This window comes from Microtus pennsylvanicus, chromosome 10, assembly GCF_037038515.1.
Source record: "Microtus pennsylvanicus isolate mMicPen1 chromosome 10, mMicPen1.hap1, whole genome shotgun sequence".
NCBI classification, from domain to species: domain Eukaryota; kingdom Metazoa; phylum Chordata; class Mammalia; order Rodentia; family Cricetidae; genus Microtus; species Microtus pennsylvanicus.
In genome coordinates this window covers 76,098,956-76,125,536 of record NC_134588.1, presented here as the reverse complement: position 1 = coordinate 76,125,536, position 26,581 = coordinate 76,098,956, and the positions used below count along the sequence as shown (strand labels likewise).

At 39.4% G+C, this 26,581-nt stretch overlaps 1 protein-coding gene across 9 annotated transcripts in view; it reads right to left on the bottom strand.

The window, feature by feature from the left end:
- The window catches only part of Nrg3 (neuregulin 3), a 977,464-nt gene that overhangs the window by 7,092 nt on the left and 943,791 nt on the right, over window positions 1-26,581 (bottom strand). For 4 of the 9 annotated variants that reach the window (XM_075988670.1, XM_075988676.1, XM_075988672.1 and 1 more), the window contains exons 6-8: window positions 19,799-19,925; window positions 4,785-4,912; window positions 365-538 (exon numbers count right to left, since the gene is read on the bottom strand). In XM_075988670.1, the coding sequence (XP_075844785.1) occupies window positions 365-538; window positions 4,785-4,912; window positions 19,799-19,925 (429 nt within the window). The remainder of the gene's footprint in view (window positions 1-364; window positions 539-4,784; window positions 4,913-19,798; window positions 19,926-26,581) is intronic. The other 5 variants (XM_075988671.1, XM_075988677.1, XM_075988679.1 and 2 more) reach the window with 2 other exon arrangements.

The window sequence follows — 26,581 nt, the reverse complement described above, 5'->3', positions numbered from 1 at the left end:
TGTTAATCAGAAGTCATGAATATAAAACATATATATATATATATATATATATATATATATATATATATATACATATGTTTCTTTGTTTTTGTTTTTCAAGGCAGGGTTTCTCTGTAACTTTGGAGTCCATTCTGGAACTCTCTCTATAGATCAGGCCTGCCTCACCCTCACAGAGATCTGTCTGTCTCTTCCTCTCAAGGTCTGAGATTAAAATCGTGCACCACCACCACATGGCTAATATATTTTTTATATTATCGATGAAAGGATACTTTGTTCTTCCTAAGAATGATTTTTTAAAACAGTTATCTACTAACCTAATGACAGACTTCTAAGAGTCTCCCTAGTAAGTCCCTTAAAGACCTACCCTTGGCAAGGTATTGTATCCTGGTCTGGGATCCTTGATTCTTCCAGTTGCTGATATGCTGGTCCTACAATCCCACCCAGTCGGCTTCGGGGTGAGGGTGGTGTCCTCCTGAAGGTATTCCTGTGCAGCATCCCACTCCTTTGTCCTGGACTGCAGCAAGAAGAAATATTCCTGCTGAGTTGGGGAAACAAAACCAACAAAGCAAAGAGATTATAAGGGCCTCTAAAAAGCCATTCAAATTTCTTGGACATTGAATTCATACCTCTCATCCTTAAAGTTCTATGCTATCAATGTCAAAAATACAATCCGTTAAATTTGGAATTTGCTTAATTCACTTACTGGTAGAGGCACTGAGATCTAGAATTCCCTGTGTCTGGCTTTCTAGCTAAGACAGAAATGGGTTTAAGGCAGCCTCAGGATGGCAATTTGGTCCCCACCCTAACTTCCCAAGCCATAGGAGCTGTCTTCAAATTGGAATAGAAAAGCCCTGATTAGATAGTGATGAGAACTGAAAATAGGAAGGCCAGAAGGGATTTATGGGGAAATTTCCATTTCTTAGTGATAGGATAAACAGACCTTACTTTAATTGACAATATTTTTCAAACATATGTTAACTTCTCAGTTTACCTTCCCAGATTTTCATCAGTCTTCATTTGAGTTTGCTTTTAATAAGAACCTACTTAAATTTTCTTGGATGTACACATCCAAACTCCCAAATGACCATTGTAGAGGCCATCAAGGACAAAAAGCATAAATGACCTATATCCCAGGCCTTTGCAAAGTGAGCCCATATCCATAGACTATATTAAAAGAACTGGGTTCTATAAAGATAAATTGACAAGTTAAAGTTGATGAAAGATTCTTTATCAATTCCCTTTCCCATATTACTGAGAGAGTTGCCTATGTTCAAACTTTAGTGTTCTATGAGAAGACAGGTCATGAGCATACAGTGAGCTTAAAATCTCATGCTGCATTCACATAATCTAAAAATATCACTGCAACTCTATAGGCCAGGATGAAAAATATTCAAAACTCAGCAGTGTAGCCATGAGGGAAAGCCTGCCAAAGCCTTTATACCCCTATTGTTCTACCATTTGGGGTTTTTCACTTCTTCCATTACCATTATTGCTATTTTATACATATAAAATGTGTTTATTAAAAAGAGGGGGCATTGATTTTAGGGAATTACTATGTAGCTTTGGCTGACTGAAATTTGCTGTGTAGACCAGGCTGGCTTTGAATTCGTACAGATCAGCCTATCTATGTCTCCTGAGTGCTGGGATTGATGAAATGCACTGCTATACCTGGCAAATTTGGCAAATATTTTAACTGGAAGTTTGAGAAATTGATATTTGAGTGCTAACGGTCATCTTGGTGGTTCTGGTAAGGTGGCAGGTCCACATTAATTTCTCAGTTTTACACATACAGAAAATCATGTCATTCATGATATTTTAGTTCTTAGCCATGTCATCTACTATAGGTTGAATTCCTGAAATGCTTAACAACATGGTCATCACATTCAATCTCTATGTCAACATCTCTTGAACAGTGACTTTGTTTCTGTACCTCCACTTCTGTCTAATCCCACATGATTTAGGATCTAGGATTTGGGAGATCTGGCACCAGAGTGAGCTGCATCTGGATGTAAATCTCAGGTCCCTACACTGCTAGAAGCATGTCACTAGGGAAGATAATTGTGTCCAAATTCTGGATGGAAATCAAAACGTCTTTAACTTGGACCAGTTGAGGAGATTATAAGAGGCATGGTCAGCAGCCATTACATGGGAGGAACAGAGATGAAGCTGCAGAAGACATTGTTGCCCCTCATACCACTAACAATAGGAAACCAATCCTATCAAGGAGAGGGAACATTTTCCAGAATAGAGGTAGTGTTGGAAGGACCAAGTCAGGTGGCAGGTACTGTGGCCCCAGAAGACCAGAGTGGGACATAACTGAGGATGGGAATGGAAGGACTTTGACCTCATTTTCCCAGTCCTTTCCTCCCTCACCAGTACTTCTGCTAGACCAGAAGCCAGAAAACAGGGAAGACTGGAGCTCACCTGGTATATAAGCTGTTCAGATAAAGTGACGGGTGAGAACGGGGAGGGAAGAGGCCAAAGCAAAGTATGTGTGTGGTCTCACACCCGAGATGAAAGAGTTCAAGTATGCTAAGTGTCCTGTGAGGTCAAAACATGTGAGGTTCACAACACCACGTTTTATATACATTACTATGCCATAACTGGCAATGCAAAGGCTTATCTGTTTCACTGAAAGCTCTGGGCTCCCATCGCTGTTGGCAACTGACACTGATGCCATTGTGAGGAAGTTAGATTGCCAAAATAGAACTCACTAAAATGACATGTCTCAAATATTTTTTTTCAACAGGTAGGTTTTTTTTTTATTAAACATTAGAAATAACAGTTTTGGATTAATAGCTTTGTTTCATAAATAAGGCATCTAAAGGAGTCATATTTTCAGTGCACAACAAGAAATTAATTATTCATAGCTTGCTGAACTGTCAAAACAAGGTCTACCGGTATGAAGTAGTGACCCATCTTCAAAATCAGTTGTAAACCTATTGATCAATCAGAGATTCAGGCCTTCTAACTGAGGGGCATTCAGGAAATTATGGAGCGGTTGGAAGGATATATAAATCAGTATACAGGTTATCAATCACGAAACTGTTCTGTCTATTGTATGTTTTAAAAAACAAAAGCTATGATGCATTAAACTATAATTTCAAGTTCTAAAGGCACTTCATAAATCAACCCTTCCCCATCTATCAGAAGACAAGCTATGTCAACAGATACTGCAATGTCACTGAAGCAACAAGACAAAACAAAACAGAAAACAAAAGGAAGGACCTTTAAAGATACCCTCATTTCATCTTGGAGATATAGAAACCAAGAACAAAGCTAAGGATGGGAGACTGAAAAAAATTTACTGGGCACGGTGGTGCTATAGTTCTAATATGGCAGAAGCCATTATTTAAAACTCTCAAGTTCAAAATATTTTTGCTATAATATGTTGCAGAGTAATATTATACAATTTTTCTTGACAGGGTATATAGCTACTATAATACATTTCAAAATAAGCGTGGGATGATACCATTTTTGAGAAACTATTTGCCCTATAAAAGGTGAGCAATTTTGGATGTCACTTCTCTAATTAAGGCAGCTTCCTTGAGGTCAAGTGAAGTAAAAGGCTGCTTTAACAGGAATTCTGAAAATGCAAGCTATGACATACCACAGACTTGCCAATAAGAACTGATGTAACTACCCAGACGCCAAATTATTTCAATTCTACACTGAAGATACTTAAATTCTTTTCTTTGTCAAATCCGTGGTACCCTAGAATCTATCTACTAAAGAGGTATGGGAATCAACATCACCATCAGCTTCTGCGGTTTAGTGAGCTCAGCATTAGAATAACTGAAAATCTCATAGGAAATTTAGTCAGGAAAGTATAGTCTTTGGGGGAGGAAAGTAGGAAATCAGCTCTTTCATTGTGTATTTCTCTCATCTTAATGTACAAGATGAACACTATCATCTATTGCTAGAAACAATTGATATAACATTTAAAAATTTAATATATATATAATATGATATAAATGTATGATTTGAAAATATAAAAACTGCTTATCACTAAGAAAATGAATATTCGTTCTTTGGGTCCCTTTTTCAGATTAAAAATGTTCATTTTAGTACACACAAACAGAGTGTCTATTCTAGTATTAGTTTCAAATTTATCCTTTGGTTTGGACAAAACATCATCAATTTTTAAAAATAAATTCCTCACATAGAAGACACAACCATGTGGATGAAAAGATTTTGGAGAACATGCCCAGCTTGCGAATTTCCTGTGAGGAAACAAATGACTTTGTAGCTGGCCTTCATCCCCAAAGAAATAGTTTCTATGATCAGCTCACACACACTAAAGGATGGTGCTTCTCTGATAACAGAATATATTGCCGGCTCAAAGAGCATACTCTGCAGGATTTGCCTCTGGAAACTTTTCTTTTGTGAGGAACATTTGGAACATTGGCACATGTCACATCAGCTGCCTAGAGTAGAATTAGACATTAGCTTTGTAACCAGTGACCAAGCAAGCTAGGCAGAAAAAAAAATTCACACTTTTAATAGATTTTCACAGTGCAATTGCTTCATTTACTGGTCTGTAGCTGCAGCTCTGAAGAAAGCTCCTTTATGTTTTTGTAGGGAAGGTGATACTGCTGAGGAAAACTGAAGAATTTGCTTCCTGGCTGTGAACTGACTGAATATTCCCTGCGTGGAAATCCTCACCCATATTAGAAGCAAGATCAGTTACCTTTTCTGGACTTGTGGGTCCTGTAGCCATTCCCTGGCATGTGTCTACTTCTAAGGTGAACTCACCCACTCCCAACATGATTAGTTAGCAGTACCTGTGGTGCTTGACAGGCTGGCTTCCTCTGTCAGGAGAAGGGACCTCGGGGAATGACTGGGGACCCACAAAGCTTGACTCCATCATTTTCTCCAGTGCAGTCACAGGATGCCTGTCCACCTTTGAGTACTGTAGGAAATCACATGCAGAGTTGTGAGTGGTGGGTACATGATGAAGGGCGACTAGTAATACCAGGGCTAGGCACTGAAGATTCCCAGAAGAACGATAAAAAGGCTATGCATCTCATCTCATCTCATCTCTCTCTCTCTCTCTCTCTCTCTCTCTCTCTCTCTCTCTCTTAGAAATATAAGAAAAGAAACAGATATCAAGAAAAAAAATGCCCCTTATGTTTTAACTCAAGAGTTTATCTCTAACCAACTGGTAGCTTCTCTTTATAGGCTTATATTTACGTAAAATCCAGGAATGACTTGGGAACAATAGACAAGGGAAACAGTGTGACCACAAGGAAGGAGGGAAAAAAAAAACAAAAGTAAAGCTTGGGGTAGTTTAGAAGTTCCTTCTAAAAAAATCTGTTTTAGACCACATGTAAAACTTAAGGGCATCTAATTTCAATTTAACTGCAGGTTAAAGGTAAGAAGAAGGGAAAAGATTAAGGAAAGCAAGTGTAATTTAATTTTTTTTATTTTGGTGCTGAGGATTGAATCTGGAGCCTTGCACATGCTTTACCATGGTATTAGAGCCCTCAGTCCTAGATAAGGATAAAATACAAAACTGCCACTCTGGTTGTCGAAAGTAAGGAGTTTTGAAGGCTAATTAATTTTTTACACTGGTCAATACCAGGACATAAATGTATAGAAACTATTAAAAAAGGAGAAACTATTGAAGCAGGTATATAGCAGGAAAGACTGGTACACAGAAGAGGAAAATTGCGGTGACAAATGCAAAAACCTCAATGATGAGGAGCCCTGAATTGCTAGATGTAAACATGAAAAGACAAATTTACACACCAGCAATAAATACAGCCATCCGACTTCCAAAGGCGTATATTTATAAACAACAGAGAAAAGACCACGAGGAGGTTGTGGGACATGCCTGTCATCCCAGTATTTGGGCCTGATGAGTGCGAGGGCAGCCTAGGCTGTGTAGTAAGATGTAGTCTCAAAAACAAAACAAACAATAAAAATAAGAATCATGCAAGATGGATAAAGACATTATTTGAAAATTATGGGGATAAAATGCATAACAGCAATAACATCAAGTAAAGTACAATTTTGTACTTCTATACAAGATTACCTTTAAAGATTGATATTTCATATAATGGAAAACAACCCAGCAAGTCATAAATATTTATACTTTGGAACAACCTCAAAAGTACACAGTACAGCTAATAGCACAGCATACAGCCCTGGAGGAATTTGGGGCATTTTGATCACTTTTATTACATGATAAACAAGTACATGTAGCATTGTCTGAAGGAAAAACATGGGATGCAGCAAGAGGAAGTGGGTCAGCTGCTATTCATAAAAATAGAGTAAATTTGCTTTAGTTTTATTTTTTAAAAGCCTAATTAAATAACTATACAGAAACAAAATCCTAAATATATTAGAAAAATGGACTGGGTTAACTTTTAAAAAGTTTTCTTAATAAACAATAACGTAATATGGATTTTATTAATTTAATTCAATAAAATATTAAAGAAGAACACATCTCAGAGATTATGTAAATTAAGAAAATCTGTGTAGCAATGAACATAATTACGGTTAATTATAAAATAAAAGATCAATGTTCCTTTCAGATTTGGATGAATGAACTCTCTGGATGAGGAAATAGTTTATAAGACGAATAGTAATTTGTTCATAGCCTTAAGGGACAGAAATGCTTTTAATGAGGACACAAGATCCATAAATTAAAGCAGGACAATATTTTTATTTAATAACTACAACCAATTACCCTAAGTATAAAAAAATGATTTCTAAGAAACAAAGTAAAACCCTGGAAAAATATTTGCTATCCCCATCTGGAAATGTGTAATATTGAAAAAAATGCCAAGCACTCACATTTAAAAATATGGAAGGTAGAATGTGCTTGTTTCTCCAATTTACAACCAATTTATAATTGATTTAGAATGCAGATTAAGAAGTTTATTTCAGAGGGATATCTTAAAGCAATGATGAGCCAACTCTTCCTGAAGAATCTTTATTTTCTCAGGAAATCATTGTAAGTCAGCAACTCATTCATTTTGTAAGAACAGTGCATTTTCATTAAAAGACTCGAGCCATTAGTTCAATTTGTTTGAATCCTAAATTGGAGCTTTGTTCAACGTCTTGAATGAAATCTACCTATTAACTGGTTTTGCGTATGGATAATATTTATAAAGCATGGTTATTCAGGACATTGTTACATTACAGTTGTTTAAAATTCTTGGCACTTGGTTCAGCAAGTACAACTTTCTTTTCACAATGTTATTTTTAGAAGGGTTTTCTCTCTTAGTATTTCATTTTAGTAACTGCATTTAGCCTGCAATGTCGTTGTTGTTCTCGTGAGATGGGAGGTGGAGAAAGGAGCATCTCTGCAAACACATGGGCTGTCTAGCATAGGGTACAGAGTGACAAACAACTAAAGAGGGACTCTGTCTCAAAACAAGATGAAAGGCAAGGACCAATCCCTAAAGTTGTTCTCCAGCCTCCATACATATTCTATTGCATGCATACATGTACAAGTACAGCCTTCACACATCACACACAAATTGAAAACAACATGATCTATTTAGTCTGGGTGTGATGACACATACCTTCAATCAAAGTACTTCGAAGATGTAGGCAGGAGGATCACTGAGTTTGAAGCCAGTATGGCCTACATATTGAGTGAACCAGTCACAAAAAGAGATCACCTATTTAACTGTATGTCTCTGCTTCAATCAGTTATGTCCCTTCTATTTTAAATATATAAAACAATAAATATAAAAAACAAGAAGAAAATAATAGCATAGTTTGCAGAGAAAAAGTAAACAACAAAACTAATCATATGCTAGAATGATTTAAGATAAAATTGCACAGCAGAAGATCTATTGGAAGAAAACATATAAAGAGAGATGGTACCCTGACTACAGAACCTTATTTAAGAAAAGGACCCCCAAAAATTGGCCAGTTGGGAAAGCCTTTGGTACATTTTCTTGATGAGAGAGGGCATAGCTCACTGTAGACAATGCCATCTCTGGACTGCTCGTCCTGAGTTGTATAATGAAGCAGGCTCAGACAGGCATGAGGAGCAAGCTAGATAGCTGCGTTCCTCCATGACTTCTTCATCAGTACCTCAAACACAGCTCCTGCCATGACTGCATTTGAAAATGAGCTGCAATGTGGATATATAATAGAAATAACCTCTTTTTTTCACAAGTAGTTTTTGGTCATAGTAGTTTATTGCAGACATTAGTAACTGATATTGGCATAAAAGAATATGCATTCATGTAGCCCTGACCTTCAAGGAAAGAGGACTTCTTAGTCATTGTTCCATTGCTATGAAGAGAAATCCTGAGTGAGGAAATTTATGAAAGAAAGCATTTAGTTGGGGACTTGCTTAAAGTTTCACAGGTTTAGTCTGTTACCCATGACAGGAAGCATGGTGGCATGCAGGCAGGTGCTGGAACAGTATGCTTGATCCATAGGCAGAGAAAGAGAACCTGGGCCTGGTATAGGATTTTGAAATCTCAAATCTCATCCCCAGTGATACACTTTTCAACAAGGCCATGCCCATTTCCATAAGGCCATACCTTCAAACCTTTCTAATCCTTTCAAATCATATTATTCCCTAGTTATTCAGCACCCAAATGTATGAGTCAAGGGCAGCCATTATTACTCAAACCAACAAAGGAGAGTTTTTTTTCAATCTGCTGCTAATAACCACTATATTACCTTGGAATTTATTAGTATTCAATAAATTTTGACAGTTTGAAATGATACATGCATGTTAATTTATATCTCTATCATAGGTTATCAACAAAAATAAAAAGAGAGACCGTTCTCACTGCACCAGTGAGTTTATGAAAAACTAGCTTCTCAGTGTCTCCAAAACTTCACACTTTAATGAACGTAACCAACTTCTTCAACAATTGAAAATTATCAAAATTTACAGAGGAAATTATTAACATCAAAAGCCTAGATTTGTTAAGGAAACAGAACTGTATTAATATCATTAATAACATGTAAGTGTATGGAGGTGTTACGAAACAATGCTGATTCTAATGAGAGGACCAGACCTGTCTTACAAGTATGTCACGATGCAGTTATGGGAGGTAGACATAGGGCAGGAATACAGCCTTAGGCAACTTGTTAAGGTGATACCTGCACATGAGTACTGTTTAGATGTCAGACACATGACACAGGTGCCACATTAAATTCTGGGTCCTACTGATATTTGTCCTGTGGAAGAAAAATTATGTACATGGCTGAGTTTACTGAAGTCAGGTTTTTTCCTAGTGCACTGGGTGGGGCTGGATGAAAGGCAGTGATTGATATGTATTAAGGATATGTGAAGGAATTTTTAGCTACATTTAGATACAGATGGTTATATGAAAAATTATAGCTGTGCGTTTGTCTGTGATCTGTTTGCCAAGAGGGCTTATAAGCAAAACAATTATATTGCCAAGAAACACTTGTAGCTCACAGATCTTGTCTTGAACAGCAATCTGCAATAAAAGGGATGCTATTAGGAGAAAGTCTGGTTATATGATTAGGACAGATTATCAGGACAAACCTGAAATATCCTGTAGTGTTCAACACAAATACTTCAAGAGCTGATCAGTTGATGATAGTTACTATCCAAATGACACAGGCAACTGAACTATTGTACAAAGGCTAAATACCCTGATCACAACATAAAATCATTTTGAAATGGGCATGTAAAACCTGTATTTTGTAAATACAAACAAACAAGCAAGCAAGCAAACAAAGATCCCGCCTTCTCATTTGAACTCTCTGCCTGTCTCTATTATTTTGGGGACACCCGCTTATCTCTTCACATGTTAATTACTCAAGGAGTGTTTGCCTAACTTACTCCATCTTACTTTGAGGCCCAAGTACAGGGGTAACTCATTGTCTTCATTCTGAAGTCACCTTGGACTTCACAAGCAGCAGAGCACATATGTGTCCTTATCCATGAGGGCAAGGCTGGCTCCTGGACCAGAGGCAATCCTCTCAAGCACTGGCAGCCAGGAGAGCAACAACACTTCACCAGATCACCTTGAGAAACCTGAATCGACAGAACAATCTTAAAGGCCACACCAGAACCAGGAACACTTAACCTTGATCTTGCCCTGCTTCTCTTTTGAATTTATTCTTAAAGTTCATGCCTGTACATCCATGGCTAATGTGGAATAACTGGGCTCATCTATTTTTTTATCTACTTATTTATTATCTATTTATTTATTTATCAGTACAGCTAAATTAAAAACAATCCCCTTCTTATACATTTTTCAAATCCACCTATTAATTAGCATATTGAATAGGGTGGCCACATCAAGCTTTTCTTGGTTTCTGGAGCACATAATTTTTCCTAAAAATATCTAGTTACAGTATTTAACTCTTTGCATTATAAATCTAAATATAGAATGTGTATTTATGAGTTGGTATAGAGATTATTGAATACGTAAATGAGTGGATGAGAAGAAACCAATCCTGGCCCGAATATCCAAATGACTCATGCAGATTTTGTATAATCAGGAAAAAAATACCTTCTTCTTACTTATATATGAGCTATAGATGACTACTTCTGTATTCTGTGTAGAAGATGGGAAGAAAGGAGTATCTGAATCTCAGTGAGAGAACCTGAAAAATACCACCTCAGGAGCAAAGCAGAGTAACATCAGCACTGAGGCATCAGACTGCCAGTGAGTATGCCTGATATGCAAACAGGTGCATCTGCATGGAGAAAACATCCAATATCACCACTGGGAACACACCAAGCAAACCCCATGCAAGGAGAATTCTTCAAAGTCTTGACTAGCCCTGCCCAAGTCAACAGAGTCAGATGAACGGTGATACACTGACAAGAGCAAGGAGAAGCTAAAGATGGGTGACAGCTACGGAAACCAAGCTGCTCCCTGGATGAAGCTATACTACAAACAAAAATAATAAACAAAGAAAGAATTAAATAAATGATGAGGTAAAAATCTCATATTTCAGTCAATAGTTGGGTTCAGTTAATGACACAATTTAATAAACATTTATAAGTATTGAGTTTTAAAATTTTTACAACTTTGGCATTATAGTGTACACTGAGAAATTATTATTTTCCACTATGAAAAACTAAGCACAGATTATGTGAAAATTCTATTAGTAGCATCTTCTTAATTTCTCTGTAGGTCAAAATGTACTCTTGAGGGAATACATAAAACAAAGAAACAAGCAACAAAAAACACATAATCACGTGCAATGAAATCTAGAGTCTAAAGACAGAACTTAGTCTCTATTTAGCTTTCTAGGTATCTCAGTTGAGAGCTCACCACTGAAATGCTTACCACTATCTGCCAGTTTCTCTCTACCAAGCCTTCCGTAACTACCTATTATCAGCACCTTTGGTCATGTGTTCTATATTAACGGCATTTATTGTAGTTTCCCCTGATGCTTTAGGGAGGGGCTAAAGGCTTGCACGTTGTTGCCTTTGGCTCTCAAATCTGTTCTCAAGTGACATTTGAGTGCTCTGCTCAGCTGCCTGTCCGGATCTCCCGGTGAATATCCTCTAAAGTGTCACTAAGTTTGGTAGTAGGTTCCATGCGCTTTCTCTGCCTCAGACCCTGATGGTCTTGTGTTTATGTTTTCTTACAGACTCATTTTGTAGAAGACATAGAGTGCCATTTATAGGTGAATAAGGACATTCAGCCATCCACTCGCTGGCCCTCAGCATGAGCCTGAATGATTTACTTTCAACACAGTGTAGATTCGTGGGGGGAAGCCCTCATCTTAATCACCCTCCTGTGTGGAATGTTCCCTGTGGGCATAGAGGCCTTTCACTGTTCCCTGCCCCCTTGCTGCCTTGCTCCTAACGAACTGCTGGGGCTGTGCAGGAATCAATAGGCCTGTCAAATTAAGCAGGCTGGTGTAGGTAGCAGAGCAATGACATTGTTGTTCCCAGGCCCGGTGCTGCACGCAGTGGGAGCCGGGAGGCTAAATAAAAGCTGGGCCTCTTTTGGAAAGCAATGTTGACAGAGCAGATAATCACCTGTTCTGGAAACCCGGGCCAGAAAGGTGGGAGGGAGGGTGTTTGAAGAACAGTTTTAAATGCATGTCTTTCGACACCGCTCCTAGCTCATCTATGAATGTTTCAAAGTTCTTTATTACCAGTATAACTGAGGAGCCAAGCGATGGAAAACTGCAAGGGCGTGCCCTTATTTAAAAAAAAAAAAACGCAAGCAATTCAAAGCAACTTGGTTGTTGTTTTTTTGAGAATTTTTGTCCTTGTGTGCCTTAATAGTAAGAACTCTAACAACGTTCCCCAGAGTTCCTCTAAAGCAAACTATTTAAACTAGAGCCCTCTCACAGACACAAGTCCCCTTTCCATCTTCCTCAGCCAGATGCCTCCTGCAGCTACTGCTTCAGGCTAAGGCTTCATCTTGGAGAGAGCTAAATTTTTCTATGTATCAATGCCCCAGCCTTCCTGCTGAAGGCTCCCACAGCACCCTCATTCCACTGGCTGAAGCTATCAGTCCACCTTAGATCTCACACTTGAGAGGTTATTATTTAGTAAATATCACCTGTAGTAATGAGTGAATGCCCTTAGGACAGGGTCAGTTCATTCATGAGGGAAATTTTGACTCACTGTGACTACTCATCAAGTGCTTGCTGATATTTATTAACTCTTTAATTTGTATGTGGATGTAAAGATGAGTGCATGATACAGTAAGTTAGTATTTGATATGTTGAGCAAGAACTCAGGCTTCAAGAGGAACTCCTCAAAATTAATAAATGTTTTAAAGAAATGATTCCTGGCTTAAACAGACAAGAAATGCCAATGACTTCAACTTACTCTCTTCACTCAATTCATATATTACTGGCATGAAGGAGGTTTCAAAGTTCCCTTTGAAATTATTCAGAGGTTACCCCCATATTTTTTAGTGGTCATATTATAGAATAGGATATACTTACATGTTGTCAGAAAAAAACGGGTCCTACATAGAGAAGTAGTGAACCAAAGTCTACTACGCTGTCCAGGGGTTAAAAGCAGATCAAGTTTACCAGTCACGCATTAACCAAGCTTCCTTCTTCTATGCTACAAGAACAACTCTTGTCAGAAACCCTTCACCCCACTTCCCTACCTCTACAATGTCACGTAAGACATATACTGACGAAGATTTCTTCTGTTGAGGCAGAACCTACACTTTCCTTGGATACCATTTAAAGTGGATCCCTTGTCTCATTTGGTGCAACTAAAGCTTCCTATTTTTGACTCTGGCCATGCTGACCAGCTGCTACATTAATGAATCCCCCAACTGACAGGTGGTATCACTTAAGCTTGCTTATCTCCAATCCCTTTACCTCTTCACACCCAAACCTAATACATACCCATTTCTACTATTAGCCTCTTTATATTCTGTGGTCACCAACCATGGGTATTGTCCCAGTAACAAGTAAATATTAAATAGGCATTACTGAATGAATACACTCCTGTAAGTTATTACGAATGTGTTAGGTATTGCATTCTTTCTTTGTATGTCTTAGCACTCTGTATTGTCTTTTAACTGTCATGACAGCATTAGAGGTCACCAAAGGAAACCTTTCCTTCTGATCAAGAGAATGAAATCTCTGACTGAGTAGAAGCTCAACATTCCAGTTGGGCAGGTTAATCCTTTAAGGGACTACCCCTCATGAGGTCACTGTCAACTTAGGCCATGCTCAAGGACTAAGGGAATAATGATCCCTTCAACACGATAATGCACTTTTCCTTCCCAGATTTCCATCCCCTATCTCTGTCACTTAACAGAGCCAAGCCACAGCTTTTAGAAAGGCAACCCAGTTCTCAGAATTATTCAGGAAACACTGACTTTCCTTTTTTAGTTCCATCTCTTTTCTAAGCATGCTTTTCCTGATATTTCAGAGTTCACTGGTTTTCCAGGACCCCACTCCTGTCATAAGGCTGCTTGTCCATCATGTGGCTGACCTCCATTTGGGCCCACCTATTCTCTATCTCTGCCTTCTAGGCTGAGATTTACAGCTTTCCCACTTCGTCGTTTTTCTTTCAAACTCTAATAAAATTATACTCAAGTTGGCTTTTGGGTCTGTACTTAAGTTCTCTTACAATGAGACAGAGGTCCCCAAGAGGGGATCCTGATTTCCCCATAATTCCTACTGAATTCCTACTCTCACCCATAAACCTGTCTTTAAAGTGGCTATATAATGTTCTTACCTTTCTTTGTGGTTATGATATGCTCTCTTGGTGTTATGTGAGAACAGATCTCCCCATTTCGAATGAGTATCTATCTGATCCATGAACTCCATTGAGAAGTTTCATGCTATTGTCTCGATGGCTCTGTGGGTCACAACTCTATCCTCTGTAGATTGTAACTCTATTCTCTATAAGTCGTAACTCTATCCTCGGTGCCTTCTCATCCAGAACACAACTAATGAGAATAATTCACCTTTAAGTCACAAATCATTTATGTATAAGCAGAGGCAAAGAATGGCTTCTTTGGAGTCACTTCTGGGATACTGTACTCTTCTTTGTAGCCAGAATTCAATATGTCTAGAACAGCATGTGACTTAGTGTTTCACCTCCTGTTGAATGACTGTAGAATGAAATATTTCCCATAAATACTTAATGAGCTGTAGGGATAGTAGACACATTTTGGGAAGAGAATTTTTGGTTATGGGAGGTGCTTGTACATTGGAAGATGTTTCTCAGAGGCCCTGGTGTGTGTCCACTGAATTCCAGCACCACTCTTCTTCCAAGACTTACAAGTGTTTCCAGACTTTGCCAAATGAGGTAGACAGACAAACTACCCTCTGAGGGCCCATTGCCCCACTGCCATATACAGATGCATACTTGCCTGATGCTTTCCTAGCTTGCTAATGGAAGTGACTTTCCCAAGCTCCCAGACCAGTTCAAATTTCTGGGTGACTTCACAGACATTAAAGAAGTCAGCACACTCTCACCTGAAGCCCCCCCCCCCCATGTGAAGTTGCTGCTACAAAGAGATGGGAAGTCAGCAATTGCAACTGTATATTCTTACAATGGCTAACTACTCCTCTACGCCTGGAATCAGAGGCCACATGGTATACAGTATGGCTTACTTACTTACTAAGTTTGATGCTTGGGGTATGGAGCCTCACTTATCTCCTAAAATCTTTGAAAATAGGCAGAGAGTTTGACTATTAGTCCAGCAGAATGGTAGTGTCTCTCGATAAGCCTATCACACTATACACATGGAGCTAACAACTCTTTTCATATAATTCTTACTTGGAAGAGCAATTGCTCTTTTCTTCTGTCTGTTTACCTATCCATCTTAATGGCACTTCTCTCTGGTTCGTCAAAAGAAGCCTCTCTTTTCATATAAGGCCTTGTTTGATGTGTTTTAAATATATTGTATATTTTTTTAAATATATTGTTTTACAGATTCTCTCCTACCTCAAGGCTCCATTGTAGTCTGAAGACCCGTTCTCCTAATAAACATTACTCCTCCAGAGCAGTTATGTGGTACATCCTTTCCTGAGAAGACTGCTTGCAGTACACTCATATTTACCAATGTGTCATTGACATTGGTATTGCCCCATAGTTCTTGACAGAAATGAAATGAAATGTGTGTGTGTGCATGCACCCATGTTGTCCATATATGTAAACTTATAAGGCAAACGTGCTTTCCAAATTACCTCTAGCACCATTGTGCTTTACCATTCCTCCACCCAGAAGTTCTAGTCTTTTCCAGTGTGGCAGTGCTGCAACTGCACAGACTCCCTGCATGCTTCCTTCTATGAATTTCTAAAATAGTGTGGAAGTCACACAAATGTTCATTTTGAAGGAATAATTAATATCTATTCTCTGTCACTGTTTCCTCTCAATTTACAGTGTGAAAAATGGCAGTTAAGTTGCTATTTGCTTCCTACAATAAAACTGCGAGCAAAGGTTGTGGGCACGTAGTTCACCAAAGAGGAAATTTGACCAGAAATATATTGACAGAGATTTTGTTTTACTATCAAATAAAGGTGTACGAATTTCAAAGAATGCTATTTTCTACTATTAAATTTGCATAGGAAATGTTCATAAAGACTTTACAAAACTGGCAGTCACCCACATTGCCTCCTAGGGTTGAAGCTGACATGTCTCTGTGGGAAGACATTTGTTCACTCAATCTAGTAGAATTAAAGGGCCTGGCTCATTTAACCCCTTGAGTGGCAGCCAGAAATGTGTAGGATGCAGTCACTTGGTTTATCTCACTCTGCCATGCTGGCTGCTCTACTTTCCTGCTGATTGTCTCCTGGTCTCCGAACTTCTGTTCAGCCATTTATACTGATTATCTCCTAGAACTCTGCTGAAATGCCACATAAGTGGTGGGCTGCTAGAATTCATGACCCCAAAATATTCCTTTGCCATAAGGACTAAGTTGAGTTAAAGTTCGCTGAGAACAAGCAAAGGCAGGAAAAAACTCCAGAGGTGGCGTAGGTTTTTCTGTTGGAAAGGAAATCCACATGTACAAACATCTAACTGTACTCTACCAGGAGTTCTTGAAGATGACGTATTTGATAAAAAATCATGTTTTGATACAGCTAAAAATAGTTTTTAAAAACCTCAAAACCAATTAAAAAGTGCATTCCCAAACCTGGTGATCCTCCACTTCTTTAATTAGGAGAGATTGTGGCCATAGGAGCACATTTATTCATGAAAAATTATCTAATTACAGATGAACTCTTTTGACAAAAGCTTGACTCAGAGACATAGAACCCAGAGGTACTTTCTCCCTTAACCCTTTGCTTACAGAGGTCAACAGTCAAAGATGGGTTTAATCCTGTTTCCCTTGGCACCTAAATGTGGACACGTGTGATTAAAATACATACACCAAAGATGGATAACTCTAAAAGACAAAAAGATGTTCATTTAAGGCAAGCGCAATCATCTTTCCAGCTGCAAAAGCACAGGCTTTATTAAAATTAGTAAAGGAAAAATTGTGGAGGTCCAAAAATGTGAGCCCATTTCCACCTTGTGTGAAGGTCAGAAAGTTAGAGGACACTCAATATTGCTAATAGAGGAGAAAATGAAAGGGTGAAGGGGAGAAGGGAGAAGAGTAGAGAGAGGCAGATAGAAAAGAAACAGAGAGACGGGAGAAGGGGAGAAGTTGAGGGAAAGGAGTGAGGCAGAAGAAGAGAGAGATAGAAAAGGAAGGACCTCAGACTAGAAGCCAGAAGATCCACCCGCCTCTGCTGTGGAGCGGGGAAGAGAGTGGGCGAGGTTTGTCTCTTATAGGGACAGAACAGACCATTACAAGGAAGACACTAAAATCTGCAAAACAAGCCTAACACTAATCCCATATTGTTTCTGCTCATATCTCCATAAATTGCCTTTCCCACCTAGAAATACCAAAGTTTCTTTTCCTTAAGTATAAATGACATTGAAGCCTAAATTCAAAATATCCCTTTGTCTCATTTACTTCAGAATATTTCATGTGTTAGATTTATGATTTAATTCCAAGCCAAACTCTTATCTGATTCATCTGTCTCCTGGGTAGAGCCTATCAGAGAGAACCGAGCAGTGAAAAAGATATTTTTTAATTCATGTTCTTTTCCTATACAACAGTGATAGTGATACAAGAAGATGCCATCTGCACATCCCCTAAAGCCCAGATGAAAAGATACAGTAGAGACTCTTGGTACCCTGTGCCAATACAAAGGTTTCCTGGGTCCAAGTAGATTACAGAAGCGAGGGGAAGAGGCCTTAAAATCATAAGTGCTGAAGGTCTTTCAAATGTTGGGAACCCCGAAGATAACTCATTTCCTCGTTGTAATTTGAATCATATTAATCAAGTCAGGGGAAGAAAAGGGAAACAACATAGATGAAATTTTTCTTTTAATATCACCATTAATAATACAAATAAACTGAGTGCTTATTATCAATGGCTGGATGAGGAGACTGTAGTGAGGTCACCTTTTGGACAGTTATGCAGTTACCTCACATGAGTGTGTGGCAATCATACCGAAAACAGAACTGACTGCTTTCCATTAAGTCTGGCTTGTAGGCTGTAGTACCTGTAGCCTCTCTCCAGGTATGTTTCCATCCAATTGTTGGCCCCACATGAGAAGAGCTGAGCAAATACTAACTTTTCTGCTTTTCCTACAGTGACTCTTCCCGGCATAGAGCACCAGGAACTCAAAACACATGAAAGGCCTTTCAGATTTTTTCTCACCATACTTGATGGCAGTTCCTTGGCTTTCCTTCCCAAAGCATTTTCTGAGAAAAAACTCATGATTAAAAATGTGGTGGTGGTACATGCCTTTGATCCTAGGACTCAGGACGCATAGGTAGGCAGATCTCTGTGAGTTTGAGACCAGCCTGGTCTACAAGAGCTAGTTCCAGGACAGGCTCTAAAAAGCTACAGAGACACTCTATCTCTAAAAACCAAAATAAAATAAAATTAAAAATAAATAAATAAGTAAATTAAAAATGCGGATCTCCTAAGCTCAAAAGTATTTTTCATGAGGATATAGAGGCCTTTCTTTGGAATGCAATCACCAGGAAGGATAGGCGCTCTGTATCACAGTCCTGTGGGAAGGTAGATTTCTGACCCCAATATTGGCTAGCCAGCGGACACAGCTGCCTGATGACATTTACACTGTCCAACACTTCGCACTCTTAATTCCCTACCTTTGATTAAGTCCTTGCTCAGTCTTACTTTACTACTCTCCTCTGCCCTTTAACAGGTCTGGTCACTGCTGAATCTATTGAACTTAAGTAGAGTTCCCGCTGGACCCCTTTTCCTATTCGATGTTACCTTACTGATCGCAGTCTGTCCCTGCTGCTTCCTCAGGTGTCTGGCTTTGTTTATCATTCTCAGGGCCAGTTGCTAAGGAACTGAAATCCTCATCATGGTGGCTGTTGAAGGTGCTGGGATTACACTCATGAGAAATCATTAGCAAAGGCATTCTCTGTGTTTCTGAACAAAACAATCCTGCACACTGCCACGAATAAAAGTTTAAGGAAACTTTGCTGGGAAGCAATTCAGATTTATGAATTTCACATTAAATCAGCTAAGTACATCTGTTACGCTCATCATAATGGCAGCTTTGGGGTAATGATTTCTTAGAATCACAAATGATGTGCAAATTCTCAGCGATTTAAGCATTTGGAGGGGCATGCATACGGCCCGGGTGATTGCATATTATCCTCAAACACCCGGGTTGTACCATGGCCTTTGTTCTTTCATTTCAAGCCGCAGAAACTAGAAGCAGAATCTCATGTGGGGGCAAAGATTTAACCCTACAAGGCATGTCTCGGCATGTGTTAGATAGCATCTCATTGTGTTTAATCCACTACTTTGCAATGTATCTCAAAAATGACTAAAAGTACTTCTCAAAGAATGAAGCAGGCAATGTATGTGTTCAGCTTCCAGATTTGTGTCCCACACACAGCAGCAGGCCTGCTATTAGAAGTGACTATGTGACTACAACTCTCATTTCTCTTTTAACCTTCACCATGAACTTTTCATGACCTTCATAACCCGATTTGGATGTGAGCCAGCCTTCGAAGTATGACATTGTATTCCTGCCATATTCATGATACAAAGTAAAGACCCAAAGTAGTTTATGGGACAAACAACCAAAAGCCCTATCACTGTCAGAAGTCAGTTATTACAAAAGACTAGAATCATCTTTCTAATTTAGTATTTGACACACACACACACACAAACACGTGCGCGCGCGCACGCACATGCACACACATGCACACAGCTGCAAGATGAATTCAGCAAGAATTGCTACAGTGGTAATCAACTCCACAGTTCTGATGACAGGTTCCATAATGCCCTCTGTACCTAAAATTCTAAGGTGAACAACAAAAACAACGTGGAGACATGCAGCTTACATTTTGCAGCTGGACATGGCTCTTCATCAAGCTCTCGGACTTTGACAATGTACTGGACGTCTTGAGGCTGTAGTTTTTCCCGTGCTGTGATTCTTTCAGTTGCTCTTGGATTTGTTTAGCCTGTTTCCTGCAGATATGAATATATGGATAAATATTTGCATACATATATATTGTTAATTTTTTATAGTTCTTTTCACAGTATCCATATTTGTCACATGTTAATGCTAGATAGGTAATATGAGCCACAGAGACAGTTCTTAATTCCTTTTCAATCTCATAGAGAAATACCTCTGACTGGGGATAGTTTGGAATTACTCATCGTAGATGGGTTCACAAACTCTAAAAAGAGAGACGTGATTCCAATGTGTTGTGCTAATCTGAAACTCCATGGATATAAGCAAGCCCTAACATGAAGTGTTCATGTATAAAATGATAGAGATTTCACAGAGAAATACCCAAAGTTAAAATCTGAAGCTAGGATGTGGCTAACCTGTTGGCAAATATATATTTGTAGCTTATTCATATGTTAATGAGTATATTTTATTTTTACTTTGTTTGGAGAGGTTAAGTTATCAGGAAGTCAAGTAATAAAATAGCTAACTTTTTTTTTAGATGCTCCTGAAGGTCAAATCTAGACTCTGATGTAGATGAGGCAAATCGTCTACCACTGAAGAGTATATCCGTTCTCCAACAGACTTAACCATTAATGAGCTAATGCTTACACAGTAATTTGCAACATGTTTTTAAAAGTCCATTATACTCAATTTTAAAATTCATTTCCACAATAAGACTTTGCAATGAGGCAATATTCTAAACCCATTTAATAGAAGAGAATGCCAAGAAATGCACAAAGAAATGAAGTCATTTGCTAAAGGTTATTTAGATGAGAAGGGTTTCAAACCATTCAACAGTGCTGCAACCTCTGCTCAGAATCAAAGCTCAGAGCAGCCAAGCCACTTGTATATGGCCTTTCAGCTTCTAAAGAGGACGCTGAGATTGTTCTTGGATTGTGGACTCCCAAGAAATGTGCCCTTGTCTGCATACGTTGATTATTGTTTATAACGTTCGACATCTATACCAGAAGGGTGGACCAAACACTCTCTGGTTAGTTTCCTTTTCCCAGGGTTCCACAATCCTAGACTCATAACATAATTGCACGATCATTTTCTAAAGTTTGCTTCTCCTTGGTTAGAGTTACCCCAAGATATTTTATGCTGTTTGTGGCTATCGTGAAATGTGAAGCTTCTCTGATTTCCCTCTCTGATCCATATCTTTTGTGTATAAGGGGGCAACTGATTTTTTGGAGTTGATCTTGTATTTTGCCACATTACTGAAGGTGTTTATCAGCTGTAAAAGTTCTTTGGTGGAGTTTTGGGGGTCACTTATGTACACTATCATATCATCTACAAATAACGAAAGTTTCACTTCTTCCTTTCCAATTCGAATCCCCTTGATCCCCTTATGTTGTCTTATTGCTATTGCTAGAACTTCAAGCACTATACTGAAGATCAATCAAATCAACTTTGAGATATCATCTTACACATGTCAGAATGACTAAAATAAAAAACTCCAATGATAGCCTTTGCTGGAGAGGCTGTGGAGGAAGGGGTACCCTCATCCATTGCTGGTGGGAATGCAATCTTGTGCAACCACTTTGGAAATCAGTGTTTTGGTTTCTCAGGAAATTCGGGATCAACCTACCCCTGGACCCAGCAATACCACTCCTGGGAATATACCCAAGAGATGCCCTATCATATGACAAGAGCATTTGTTCAACTATGTTCATAGCAGTATTATTTGTAATAGCCAGAACCTGGAAACAACCTAGATGCCCTTCAATGGAAGAATGGATGAAGAAAGTGTGGAATATATATACATTAGAGTACTACGCTGTGGTAAAAAACAATGACTTCTCGAATTTTGCATGCAAATGGATGGAAATAGAAAACACTATACTTAGTGAGGTAACCCAGACCCAAAGAGATGAACATGGGATGTACTCACTCATAATTGGTTTCTAGCCATAAATAAGGGTCACGGAGTCTACAATTGGTGAACCTAAAGAAGCTAAGTAAGAAGGTGAACCCAAGGAAAAACATACAGTTATCCTCTTGGCTATGGGAAGTAGACAAAATTGCCGGGGAGAAAATTGGGCTCTTGGGGGTGGGGTGGGATGGGGGTAAGGGGAGATGGGGAAAGAAAAGTGAAAAGGGGAGGATGGGGGAAACAGAATGATTGGGATAAAGGAAGGTTGGATAGGGGAGCAGGGAAGCACAATTCTTAGTTAAGGCAAGCCACCTTAGGGTTGGCAAGAGACTTGACCCTAGAGGGGCTCCCAGGAGCCCAAGGTGATGTCCCCAGTTAGTTCCTTGGGCAGCTGAGGATAGGGAACCTGAAATGACCCTAGCCTATAGCAATACTGACGAATATCTTGCATATCACCATAGAACCTTCACCTGGTGATGGATGGAGATAGAGACAGAGACCCACACTGGAGCACTGGACTCAGCTCCCAAGGTCCCAATGAGGAGCAGAAGGAGGGTGAACATGAGCAAGGAAGTCGGGACCACGAAGGGTGCACCCACCCACTGTGACAGTGGGGCTGATCTATTGGGAGCTCACCAAGGCCAACTGGACTGTGACTGAAGAAGCATGGGATAAAACCGGACTCTCTGAACATGGCAAACAATGAGGGCTGATGAGAAGCCAAGGACAATGGCACGGGGTTTTGACCCTACTTCATGTTCTGGCTTTGTGGGAGCCTAGCCAGTTTGGTTTTTCACCTTCCTAGATATGGTCAGATGGGGGAGGACCTTGGACTTTCCACAGGGCAGGGAACCCTGACTGCTCTTTGGACTGGAGAGGGAGGGGGAGGGGAGGAGGGGGAGGGAAATGGGAGGCTGGGAGGAGGTGGAAACTTGTTTTTTCCTTTTCTCAATAAAAAAAAAATAGTTTGCTTCTCATGTTCTGAGCCCAGGAGAGATCCCCCAATAAAATGCCTCTCACATAGCAAGCTCGCCAGGCAGGCAGCTCTCAGGACATGGGCTCTGCTATCAGAGAGACTGACACATGAGACCGCAACCTCCAGTTGCCATCCACCAGTTTCAGTTTTCTCACAACTATAGTGATTATGAATTCAACCTAAGTAATTTCCTTCAACCCATTTCCTTTACTTAGGTTGAATTCATAAGCACTGTCTCCCAGGGATACCATGGCAGCTACAGGCAAAGTGTTCCTCTTTTTCTTCCTGTTAGCCAGCACACTCAGTGCTGTGGAAGGATGCTGCAGAATTGAGGACATTGCCCCAAAGATGAAAGATTGTATTAATTGCCTCTCTCACACAACACCGGCATACTTTTTTTAAAGGATCTGATGGTAATGAGCATCTTTGAATTTAAACCCCAGTGTTAAGTAGCTATCTGCTTAAACATTTCTTTAATCTCTCCAATTATTTGTGTGTGGAGTAGGGGGTGGTCTAACCCTCTCAATTGCTTTAATGCAGTTAAAATAATCTATCTATTTCTTAAGAAGGAATTTATAGCCTATTTATAAAAATAATTCATCTCATGAACATGTAAGAAGCAAACAGCAGCCACAAAAACAGGGATTCATGTGAGAAGTAAACAGGAAATTGTACGCGAGGGGTGCTAGCCAAAGAATCAGCCCCAAGCAGTGAAAGGCTTAGCACAAAGCCAACAGTTACATCTATGAAATAAGACAGAAACACTGTCTTTTCTGAAATCTCCTAATTCAGAAACTGGAAAGTATAAGGTTTTAAAGAAATAATATTCATAGAATGTCTGGATGTGTTTCTTGAATCCTTTTATAGTTGACCTTCTACACCATGTTCATGCCAGCCTGACTTAGCAATACTTCAGGGTAAATGGCCTTTTTTTCCATTTGGAATCTGCCTTTGGATCGTTCTTGCCCCATTCTTTCTTGGTCCTATTCTTTCACAGGTAAAAGGAGTTTGCTTGCTTGTTTTTCCTTCTCCCTTTAGCAAATGGGAAGAGAGGAAATGATTAATATCTGACTGCTTTGCTGTCCTCTCTGAGAACAACCACTCTCTACAAGGTATATGCACTCTGGGATGCTACCAGTTCAACAAAGTCAGGACCAAACTTATCAGGCTACTGAGCTGTAGTTATCTCCGGTGCAATGCCGCAGAAAGGATGTGTGTAGTAGAGTCGTGGATGCCATGCAGCCTGAGTTTCTGTGGAATCAGACCGTGGGATAGGAAGAGTGTTCTGAAATTGGATTGGGTGTGTGTGGTGTCAGCACCTTTGAAAGTGGAGAAATGGGTACTGTGGAGTGGCAGAGGCTGGAATCTGGTGCAGTGAGATCTTTGCTCCCCTTTTCCAGAGACCTACAGTGACCTGCTGTTGTAGGTAGATTATTCAGTGCAGGTTGCCTGAGCGCAATTTCCTATATTGTATACAGGCAATATGAGGACAAAGAGCTCCACTGCTGATGAAGACAACCGCAGCACATCAGAGCATCCGTGTGAGCCCAGAATCTTTTCTCAGACCACAGCACATGGGAAGAATCAGGTTGCTATAGTGTGCGTACATTTTACTGACAAAACCAATTCCCAGGTTCCTCCACTATTTCCCCAATTTTTATAACTCTTCTCTACCCATAAAAATTTCCTCTCCTTTCCATGATTATGGTTTTAGGGTTGAGCCATGTGCTTGATTTTCAGCTAACTACAGACTGGTGCCACCAACCTCGTCCTTCTTTCCTGGGTAGGTTCAAAGTAAAGGGCAACTCCTTTAAGATTTCAGCTTCTAACTAAACCAGGTGAGCAAAAGGTAAAGGCTTCAGTTAATCAATCACATCAGCTATAAATGGGGCCACGTGGGCTACTGGAAATGATAATTCCTTTCAGCTATCTTTCAGCACTGCTGAACATTCAGTTATCTCCCTCGGAATATTCTCTGAGTGGAAGATGTCTTCATTTCTGCCACCTCATGCTATCCACCTCAATTATTGTTTTGGTCACAATGTTACTTTCTATGTGAGGTTGCCTGTTGGAACATCCTCCATGAATAAAGCTGTGGAAAGAGTATTTGGAAAGCTTGTAGAAAACTCCAAGAAAACAAGACAAAAGTCTTGTGACTGGTGTTCCTCTATAACGTGGATTGTTCTAGGGATGTGCTTTTGTGTCCCTCCAAGGTGTAGTAAATAGAAGTGGGTTTACTTCAGATTTCCCATCATCGATTATTATTTAAGTGCTGGCTATATGCAGCTTAAAGTCATGCGACCTTTGTTTATTTGGTCTTGCTTACTCCACAAAATACCCCCAAAGTATAAATTGTCTGAAGCCCGGAATGGAGTTGGCTATTGCATGAGACTTTAGTCCACTTCAATAGGCTCCACTCTCCCAGGTTTATGCCACCAATTAGAGCAGGAACTGTTGCTGAGTTACTGGTTGATGAGGTTGCACAGTGCCAAGTGTACAAGAACAGGGAGAAAAGACCAGAGAAGCAACATCTGCATGGGGATGGGAAGTAGAAAATAAATGACTGTGAGCATGGAGCTTTTGACTAAGTAACTGCTCTCTCTATGCAGAAAGCTATATCCAGTCTATCAAACATGTAACTCAAGTGAACTCATTTGGAGAGCAGTGAAAAGTGCCTTAGCATCCAGTTAGAACTGGAGCTTCCAAAGCTGACAACAAATGCATGCATACATGCATACATACATACATACATACATATATGTTTGATACATCTGTATTATATATACTATATGTCCATATTTTGTGTACTAAAATTAATATTAAGCTGATTCTTTTATCTCTAATATTAGGGAAAAGGAATGCAGAATCCATGAATCCACAAGAAAAACGTGTGTGTTCTAAGAGTGGACCTTCAGTTTTGATAGGAAGGAGACTGCATCTGAAATAGAATATATACTATTCATACCTGGGACGATTTTTGATGAGAAATATGATTCCAGTCGGAAACGTCTTTCATTTTTATTATTTATATATTTATATACACTCATTTATTTATCTTTTTTATTATCCAACATATTTTTACTTTATTTAATATTCATACTGTAATACATTTAAATATATTCTTTTTACTTTAGTTAATATTCATATCTATAATACATTTTGATCAAATCCACCCCATACCTCTCTGAAGCGTCCTCCTCTATCCTCTTCCCACCATGTTTTGCTTCCAAGTTCATGTTTCTTTTAACCTTCCAAGACAACTTAGTGCTTCCTGTATGTGCATGGGTGTAGGACGTTTGACGGGAGCAGGAACAGAGAGAATCTCTCAGGAACTGCATTCGTGAAAACTGACCCTTCTTCCCCCAGAACCCATGATTTGCCAATAGCTCCTCAGCTAAGGCAGGTAGGGGCAGAGCATCTCAGTGTGTCATCCATCATCTGGGTCTTCTAAGTCTCCAGTGAGAAATCTGGTATTTAACAGTGTTGCCATGAAACACACTGACTCCTCATTGTGCCCCAGCAACAGATATTGGTCTCAGAGCCCCCTTGCTGTCTAGGGAGAAGGACTGATGGCCCTGATCGCACAAATCCTGTACTTGCTTGTTTTCATTGTTAGGATGTCTATAATCAATCTTTTGCTTAAATGTTCTACAACTCTACTATGTACTCTAGGAATAAGTGGTTAGCATTGTCTTCACAGCGATTTACTTAATGTCCTGTAAATATAATATTACTACCTAATTTCTTTCTCGTACATAGCTCCTAAAAGCCAACACTCCTAATGTCGAGCTGGGTGTGGCTACCCTTTGTGGACTAGAGTG